The sequence below is a fragment of the Aythya ferina genome (assembly GCF_964211825.1).
Source record: "Aythya ferina genome assembly, chromosome: 2".
Taxonomy (NCBI): Eukaryota; Metazoa; Chordata; class Aves; order Anseriformes; family Anatidae; genus Aythya; species Aythya ferina.
This window is the reverse complement of record NC_140297.1, coordinates 70,932,534-70,942,279: the sequence shown is the minus strand read 5'-3', so window position 1 is coordinate 70,942,279 and position 9,746 is coordinate 70,932,534. Positions and strand designations below refer to the sequence as shown.

The following is a 9,746-nucleotide window of genomic DNA, read 5'->3' as shown; positions in this document are numbered from 1 at the left end:
TTTCCGGATCATGTCCCAGTGCCCTGCGAATGTTTGTTGAAGAGGCTGGACCATTCCCTTCTCACATCACCCTTCCAAGCATTTGCTCCAGGCATGCTGTTCTTCTGGCATTACATGATTTCTTCACCTTATTTCCCTCTATTCACACAAAGAGCCTGTGTTTCATACGGACCTTTGTTTGAGGCTAAAGAGCAAAAGAATTGCCAGGTAACAGCACTTCACTACGCAGGTGATGGGGTCAGTGTAAAGCCCTGCTAAGGAGGAGGGTGCTGTGCTTTTCTTCTCTCTTTGCCAGAGGTACAGAAAGGAGAAAAAGACAGGGTAGCAAAGCATGTGACAAAACACAAAGTGTGTTGCTTTTGTTTTTAATATCCAGAGCAATGCAAGCATAGTGTAAGATCCTGACTATTTCACAATGATAAAGACAGTCACTAAAATATCCTTTTTACTTCTTTTCAAAACACAATTCCCATCAGACATGCTGGGAAAAGAGTTCAGTTTGTCACCAGGTCCCCAGAGGGTTAGGCACTTGTAACACTCCCTCGTCTTTTATTGTCCTTATTCTTCAAACCCTGCCCATCGCCTGGGTGATTTTACACTGCCTTTCTGCTCTCCTTCCCATCCATCACAGGGTATTTCCCTTTCCCTCTTGCTTCCTCCTCTTCTCTGGTCTGCTCTTGCATTCCAGCTCCCCCTGCTCACCCCCAAAGTTTGTTGGGAGAGCAGCATTCCTCCCGTGCCTTCGGTCCCTCAGCCCACGTGGCCGCCTGCGTCCAGCCAGCAGCTCCCACCCTGGCAGCAGGGCTGCAGGAGCCTAAACCTGCTGCTTCTGGCAGCTGGGCCAATTTAGCTGAGCAGAAGAGCCGAAACTTTGGCAAGAGGTTTCAGCCTAACAAGGGGTGGTGAAGAAGGCACAGTGCAAAAGTCCACTGCTGCATACCAGGAGGTAGAAATCAGTACAGCTGGTACCGTGTGCTCAGCTCTCAGCCAAAGTCCTTTCTCTCAAGGTTGTGCTGGCAGACTGCAAAAACAACGGCTGAAATCTCAGCATGGGAGTGAGCAAAGGGGAACTTGCCCCAGAAGAAAGAATTTGTGAGGAGGAAAGCTTAGCATATTTTGTTTAGAAGTCGAGCCCTTGGCAGGAACTTGTGAAGAGGAAGAATGTTGATCCAATATACACCTAATGTTCTTTAATGCATGTGTGTATTTCTCCCAGCACAAAAGTGCTCGCTTCAAGACTCAGTTCTTAATGAGTGGCAGTGTGGAAAGACACCCTCATCTGCTTCAAGACAGACTATATGCTGTGAATTAAGGCATATTGCAAGATGATTTTTACCAGGAACAAATATTTCCCACTACTCTGGGTGGCTGCTATGCCACACTGAATTCTCCCTGGCACACTAGAGCAGATAACTATTCCCGAGAATAAGGCTTGTGAGCCTTGGGTCCTTGTTTCTTCTTGGCAAGGGGGCGTCCCAATCCTGGGTAGGACTGTGTGTGCACGACTGGCTTCTCGTGTGCTGGCCAGAGCAAAGAGCTACAGGGTCATATAAATAATAGTTATTAGAAAGTGACGGGCAGCCAACACAGTGAAACCTGCATCCAGGACTGCAGACACATCCCCCGTGCTAACTAGCTGCCTCTTAAGATGGCTCAAGATTTCCACGGCCATGCCGTTTGATCTCTCGTTCAAGTGCCACGTCTACGGGGCAAACACATTCCCTCCGTTCCCGGATGCCAAGTTTCACTCCAGCATGTCCAAACCACTGCCCGGCGCTGCTGCACTCTTTTCCAAGGGAACTCTTTCCCCCTCCCTCCTTTCCTCCCTTCCTCCCTCCCTCCTGCAGGTCCTGCTGGTGGCAGCTCGGGGCTGTCTAACGCCACCCTCCCTGCTTGATAACAGCAAGAACCAGGATTTCCTGGTATGCCAGAAGCGGGTTTGCCACTCCTGCCTGTGTGAAAGGGGTGGGACAGGAGGTGAGGCAGCCACCGGGTGTTAGGCTCTGGGTCGTGTCTGTGCACCTTGACATCCTGCCAGGCTATAATAGGAGAGACCTGCAGGGAGCAACGTGTGTCAAAGTTGGTAATTTTCCTTCCTGCCTTCGCTCCTCGAAACCGCCTGGACTGGATAAGCGCCCGCCCCGTTCCTTCTTTGGACAGCCAACGAAGCATGCACACCGCACACGCGGCTGCCAGCTCTGCTGGAAAATGTACAGACCGAAAGATCACCTGTGACTGCGCAGCCTTGGCGTGAGCCCTTCTGCACGTCTGCAGCTTGACGCTGCTGCTGCGGCTTTTTTTGCTCGCCGTGCACGCAGCCAGAGGCACCTCTGGAAACGCTCCCTGCAGCAGGGCGGGTGGCCCCAGTGCTTGCAGCAGCCTGATCCTCCCTGCACTTCTAAGCCCAACTGTGCTAGTAGTGCCTCCTCTCCCCTTCCCTCCCCCAGCGATTTCCAGCTTCCCCAGCCCGCCACGGTGTCAGTCCGCAGCTGCAAAGGGCATCCCCGGATCATTTGCAGCTGGATCCGAGCCAGATGCGGCAAAGGCTGGAAAGCTCCCTTGTGCTCACAGCGAGACCACAGGTGGCTGCGGCTTGCGCCTACCTACTCCTGCCCCTGTGCCACGCCAGCGTCTCAGCCCAGACGCAGCCTTGCACGTGGGGAGCCGGGCTTGGACAGCTAACTTGTGCCCTTTTTTGTGTGGCCCCCCAAGCAGGATTACCAAAAATTGCACAAAAGAGCCCCAGTCTCTTCAGGTTTGCGGAGGAGGATGCAAAGCACCCAGGTTAATTGACTCTTTGTCCTCCTTGGACAAAATTCAGGTGCCACGTCATCTAAGGCTGTCCCACCCCTAGCTGGGGCCAAGCTGGCTCAAGTTTTCATGCAAAGAAAACTGATAAGCTCGCCTGGCTGGCAATCGTTGAGCTCCCAGAGTTGCCAGAGCAGATCTGCTGTGCCCGTCCTCCTGCCTCCCCCAGCCCTACATGCTGCCGTCTCCTCTCCAGCTACTCACAGATGCGTGTGGCCAATTTTCCACTTTCTAAGCCCCTACACAAACGTAGGTTTTATTCAGTTTATTCACCTGACTTTTAATTCCAGGGAAAATGGGGCACATCGGTGGTGTCAGCACGTTCCTGGTTTCAGGTTTTCTGCTCACAGCGGTGCTCGCCACTGGGCTGGTTTGAGAGCTGGGAGCCGGGTGCCTGGTGGTCCCCTGGCAGCAGCAGGGAGGACCACGTACTTGCTACCAACTAATTCAGCCAATTTATTTTAAAACGCTGTATCAAGACGGGCACAGCGTGAACAGAGAAGTGCAAACCCGCAGAGATCGAGAAGGCACTCCAAGCTGGGCATTGCTTTATTCTTCTGTCTGCCTCTGTTGTCTGTGTGGGTGATTCAGAAAACCCTGTTTAATAAGACTCAGCTCCTGCCATCTGTTAAGTGAGGCGCTATAGGGACTGGGTATTGTAATGCATTGCACAACAGAATTGCCTGTGATTTAGTGTACTTTGTGCAACATGTCCCGTTGCCATCGCTCACAGGGATCAGGGTGAGGCTTGAAGGATCCTTTTCTCTTTGGGGCGTAGTGACTCACTGCGGTGGATGAGTGGGCCACGTTGACCCTTCGCATCCCCCCAGCTCTGAGTCAGAGGCTCTGATTACAGGGACATGTTTAGGATTACAGACAAGCACTTGCCCAGAAACCTCCTTCTCTCCTTGGTCTGCCAGCATCGCTGCTAGCGGAGCTCTTGTGCTCTCTCAGACGAAGCGGAAAGGATGGAAATTCAGGCACCCTCCGGATGGCCTGCAACCGTACACCCAGATGTCAGATCAAAGGTACCAATCGATCAGCTGGGCCGGTGACACCCAGGCACATAGTGACGGGATGACATAATCACATCCTTTCTCACACCAGGAAATCTTCATAGTAAAACACAAATATGTACCGGCAGTCCATGTAGGTGGGTGTTTTGCAAGATGTCTGGCTGTGCGGCATGGGCCCTCCCGGTGGCAGGGAGCAGAGGCATCATTTTACAAACCTTTGGAGACAATGTGCTTTGTACTTTTTGAGGCAGCCATGTGTCTGGCTGTTGTGGTGAGACGGCAGCCTTATTTCTTGAGAGCATCACTCCTGCCCTTTTCCACCTGCTGCATCAGAGGCCGCGTTTGGCAGCACAAGAAGAGCCTGAGTGATGGGCTGGCACAGGACCTCCCAGACCCTCGTGGCTGAACTCCTCCTGGTGCTGGAAATTAGGGGTGGTGGGAACAGAGCTGGCTGAGCCCCTGCCCCTGGCAAGGTGTTTTCGCTCACCTCCTCAAAATGTGTGGGACAAAATCCCCGGCTAACTGGTCCCTGCCATTTTGGAAGACCATCTGCAGTGTCCCTGGGGGAAGCATGCCCTGCTCTGCGCGGGAAACACATCCCTTTGTGTTTCAGCATGCCATCCGGGCTGCTGCTGCTGAAATACCTGACCTGGTTTCACAGGGATGGATACAGTCACACACAAGCATCAGCGTTTGGGAGGTGACTCAGAAAGTCAGCTATAGGCACTAATGAAATGCATTTAAAAAAAAAAAAAAAAAAAAGATAGAGGAAGGGCTGACACCAAAGTGAGCAACGGAGGACCCAGAAACCAATGGGTTTAACACTTGGTCGACAGAACTAATTATGGGGAAGGAGCTGTGAGCGTGTTTCCATGCAGCTGCTCCTCCCGCACAGCTGGAAGCTCAGACGTTGCGGAGGCCCCGGTTGCACCACACCTCTCCGCCTCTTGCTCAAGCTCCCCAGGTGAGCGCCTGGCTGAGGTTCCCGCAGCGCCATGCTGTGTGAGCGAGCATCCGCCAGGGACAGGCGTGTTGGTGCCTGCTGCCAGCCCGCTGCCTTCGCCTCCCCGCAGGGGGAAGAGGGGAGGAAGAGGAGGAATTGCTGGGCTTGCATCGCACAGCTGCCCGCCTGACCCACGTCCCTGTGCCCGTCCCAGGGCTCGGCCTCTCAGGCACAGCATGGGAAGCACGGGGGAGCACCCACGCAGCCACCCCAGTGACGGCGAGGGCCAGTTTGTAGCGGGAGAGGAAGTTTACTTTCAGGGAGTTCAGCTTTCCAGCGCCAGCATCAGGCATGGCTGAAAAACAAAAGGCCAGAGGGTGGGAGGAAACACATTTAAGAAGCTTCCTATGTGCAAAACCGGCCCAGCTTTCTCAGTCAACAGGAGATGCTGCATCCCTCTCCCCTTGGTCAAAGGCATGCTGCGGTCTGGCAGATGCCTGTGCCAGAGCGTTATCTCCCATCTCTCGCAGATGCCTGCGAGCAGGCAGCTGTAAATCAGGGTAACTTGGAGCCGTGCTCCCAGGAGTACTGCTGTGCTGGCACCCTGGTGCTCTAAGCACAGGACCGATGCCCAGAGCGTGCTCGCTGGATATGCAGAGGTTGTCTGCAGGCTCTCACCACGTCCCTCGTGGCTGGGAGAAATAACAGGCGCCATTCCTTCTGGTGTGGAGGTAAAAGAGCAGATGTGCAGGGACGTGGGTTTTTTTTTTTTGAACTTGCTATCCTGAGGCTTACTCTGCATCTGTGCTGCCAGTGGTACTCTGACCAAATCTGAGAGAAATGACAGCTGTGTCTAGGGAAACACCCTCTTTCCAAACATTGGCATCTTCCCCAGACGTCTCCGCTTGATCTCCATGGCTCCTTGTTTTGTTGCATCTTGCTACAGAAGGCACCGAGATGGCAGCCCAAGAGCTGAAAGAGTTTGTCAGCTGTTGCTGTAGCAGCGAGCTAGTGTTGGAGTGCTGTCACCCTGGGGAATTGTGTTTTCTCAGGGAAAGAAGCAATAAACATAGCATCTCCACAGCCATGAGGGAAAACAGACCGTGTCCTGAAGCCGTTCTCTCCCCAGCAGTTCCCATCACTGGGTCTGAAGCAGCAGAAGAGAGAGGGCTCATCTGGGCACTGAGGGACAAGGGATGCTTTAAAAGTAGGTCCATCCCCAGCCAAACCACCCCACTGGCCACAGACCGGGAAAAGAGGCACAAAACATGCCAAGCTCCCCAGCTGAGCTCACCACTGGACATCACAGACCTGGGTGTGTGAGTGGTACCTCGCACACACCTGTGCTGTGCTGGCAGAGCATAGGGCAAATAGTGTGGGGTGAGAAAGCGCATGCTTGCCAAAGGACCAAGCTCAGCAAAGAGGCAGCAAGGCATTGCCCCGAGGAAGAAGGAGGGATAAGAAGGGGTGCGGGGAGGAAAAAAAGCAGATACAGCAAAGCAGCATCACGGAGAAGCACCAAGTCCAAGGAGGAAAGAGGGAACAGTGACACCACGAGGCATGGTGCAGGAGAAAGGAGAACCACATGGATGGGAAGGAGTGAGCCATAGCTGAGGCTTCCAGAAAACAAAGTGAGAAAAAGAGAGAAAGGATGATGAACATGAGTGTGGGTGCAGCATGGGGGCCAGCAGTTAAGTCTGTGGAGATGAGAAAGGTCACTTTGTGGGGTGAAAGAATTCACCTGGCCATATGAAGATGTCAGATCCACTCAAGAAACTGAAGTACTGAAGGTGCAGTTCATCTCATCCCAAAGCAGATGTCAGCTACTTCACGCATCTGCTTTTCTCTGAGAAGAGGATCTACAGTAACGATGCCATAAAAAATCAACTGCACTGCAGAGATCAAATTCCAGGGGATGAATCCTTCTGTCTAACAACTCCCTGCTCTTGGGTGGCAAGCAGAAGGGCAGAGCTTTGGGATGAGGGTTGCATGTGCGTGTTTGAGGGTGATCTCCTGGGAAATTTTCCCCAGGCCTGGGTGTTGCCCAAGGAAACATGAGTAGGTTTCTGTGCTGCTTCACTCCCAAACTCGTCAGTGGGGAGGGCTCTCCCGAGAAAACTCCACAGGTGGGTTTCACTTTTGCTGGCAGCATCCATCTTGCACATGTCCCTCCACAGGCAGTGGGTGCATGTGGTGTCAGTGATGTCCAGGAGGACAAACCATGAGGGACAGCAGTACGTCACCCAGCCCACGGCTGCAGCACAGCAGTGATGCCCACGGGAGTGGGATTAGCCCTCTGTGTGCCCATGAGAAGTGGGCTCGTGCACCTCTCAAACAGGCTGCCATCTAGGCCCTGGCTTGGGAAGCCTGCTGAGATAACTGCTGCCATCGTCCTCTCCTCCCTGCTCTGCGTGCGGGTGAGTCAGGGCAGCATGGGCAGCAGCCGCTGTTCTTGGGGCCACCTGAGTCCCACACAGCCTGCTGCAGGCCCTGCTCACAGGACAGTCCGTCCTGATCTCCTTACGGTGATTAACCACAGCCCTTCACATGCCTTGAGGTCACAGGGAGCCTTTCCCCAGGCTTGGCCCCAGCCCTAGGGCAGCAAGATGTGCTTCCCACTCTTTTTCCCACGTTGGTGCAAAGGGAGATTCACCCCTCTGCCCTGGGCTCGGTCCCACGGCTCCCCCAGCTACCCATGCCGTACAGCCCCCGCACAGCACAAAGGGATGCTGCAATATCAGCCGAACCAGGCCACCTAACAGGGAAAAAAAGGAGGACACCCAGGTGACTGAGACAGCAGCAATGCACACAGCAGCAGCTTGAAACCTCGGCATGGCTCTTTGGAAAGATTACAAGGGGGTGGGAGGTGGAGGAAGTGTTTTCAACATTCCTTTATTAATAATATATGAAGAAAAATACCCTGAAATAATATGGTTGAGATCGGCAGCAGTTCTGGGGAGCTTGCCAGCTCCTCCTCCTGATCCTTCTGACCGATAGCAGCTGGAGGCAATGGGGACAACATCTCAGCCATGGTGACTTCTGAGTTATGCTTGGTGCTGTCAGGAGAGAGAGCGCGGGAGAGGGCTTAGATTTCAAGGCACGTAGCAAGTTCGGTTTAAGATGGGCTTAAATCTTGGCAAGGCTGGGATCTTTCAGTCCAGGTCCTGGATGTATGCAGAGGCCTCTGTGAAGCCCCAACTAAGGTAGAGATTTAATCCAGCTCCCAAGATGTTGCATAAAGGTACAAAAATGTGAGCTTTGGTACTGGCTCACCATCTGCCTCTAGGTACATGTAACAACACAGTAAATACCACTTGCATGTATTTGCAGATTTATTGGTCAGATAAGTGGTAAGAATGGTATGGAAAAGGTCTGCTTAGGAACAAGCAATGTTAAAAACAGGCACCTCCATCTTTGCTACTACCACTACTTTGTAAGGGAAATAATGCTTCCATTGTTTAGGCCGTAAGTGGTCACCACAGAGGGTAAAAATAATTAGGGAGGACTTAATAGGAGGAATCTTATTTATATTTATAATGTTTCTACGGTCTCACCTGTGCTCAGGTGTTGCCACTACACCCGCCTCAGAGGATGTTAGCTACAAGAGAAAGAAGAGATTACAAAGAGAGATGACAAAAATGGTGTGGAAAGAGTTGGAAAGGACGTATGGGATTTTACACCACAGGCCATCTCCCATGGCTTGTTATAGAAGACTTAACACACTCAAGACTAGAGGAGGTGAAAACAGACAGCTCTACAGAAAAGGCTAGTAAAATATTTCTCTTTGTCAATTTCTTATGGCCCAGAGACAACTTCGCCAGCCTTAACTGTTTTTCTTAGATTGCACGGACAACCTGCCCCAAGATACACCTCATGCCACAGGCTTAGGACCCAGCATGGGGCATCACGTGCAGATGGACCGTTGTATCTTTGCCAGTTAGACATGAGCCCTCAGGTTTCATAATATGGCACCAGACACTGCACAATGGTTAGGAAGAAGGTCCCCCTCCAGGCAACCAGACCCTTAAGTGTCTGATATGAAGCTTTTTGTCTTGGCCTGAAAGCCCTGGGGTGCTCAGCACTGCCCAAAACAGGCTGCTTGCTGCTGCCTTAATCCAGCACAGCACTTCTGTTCTTCCTCAGACATCACACAGGAACAAAACAGACTGTTCACTTTGCCCACGTTGGTATGTCCCTTTACCTTCAGCCTGGGCTTTTACTACTGTTTTCTGAGAGATGCAATTTTCTGAGAAGTGCAAGCCAATTTTCCACAACCATCTCAGCATTTGCAGTCTGAGACAGCTTTCAAAAAGGTGGTCAGGCACTGGCAAAGCACCTGAAGGAGTACAGGCTGAAGAGCTGGCTATGAGCACCACAGTAGGATCTGGCAGAGGGCTAATTCCTTTAGAAGTGCAGCAGCATCAGCCTGCTCAGAATAAAAGGCAGAGCCTCAAAATGAGTCATGTTTGAGACACTGGATGGGAGACGAGGAGAGTTATGTTTCAATGTCTTTGATGTGGGAGTGTGGACAACACTTCCCTGTGATGGCAAGGACAGTTTTCCTGACTTCTGCTTAAAACAAGAGACATGGAGTCAAGGACCATGACTGAGACTTATCTGTATCGCAGTATCACCTAGGCTGTTAACCGCAATAATTACTGCTCGTCTTTCTAGAAAAAATTCTCTGCATACAGAAAGGTTTTCTTATGTGGCAGCATATGATAGATCATACACTCTCAAGATGTGCTTCTCCTCTAGATGTAGCCAAATCCTCAGGGACAGTTTTGTTCATCCTTTGTATTGCTGCGGGGGCTGTCACTGGTGCCTGGTTCTTCCTGCCCCTGGAATCGATCACTTCTTTTTGCAGCTTGCTTGTGACTGCTTCCCTTTACTCCTGGCTTAGCCTAGCTCACAAATACAGGGGACCATTTCCCTTTCTGCTGGGGGACAGTTCCACTTTCTCACTCTCATGTGCTGGC

The 9,746-nt window shown here is 52.1% G+C and overlaps 1 protein-coding gene across 1 annotated transcript in view; it reads right to left on the bottom strand.

Annotated features, from left to right (window-relative positions):
• Positions 1-7,648: 7,648 nt before the first annotated feature.
• The window catches only part of LOC311432455 (uncharacterized protein), a gene marked incomplete at its 3' end in the record, with an annotated part of 32,219 nt that continues 30,121 nt past the window's right edge, over positions 7,649-9,746 (bottom strand). The window contains exons 3-4 of the mRNA XM_084510905.1: positions 8,322-8,365; positions 7,649-7,823 (exon numbers count right to left, since the gene is read on the bottom strand). Of these exons, the coding sequence (XP_084367031.1) occupies positions 7,649-7,823; positions 8,322-8,365 (219 nt within the window). The remainder of the gene's footprint in view (positions 7,824-8,321; positions 8,366-9,746) is intronic.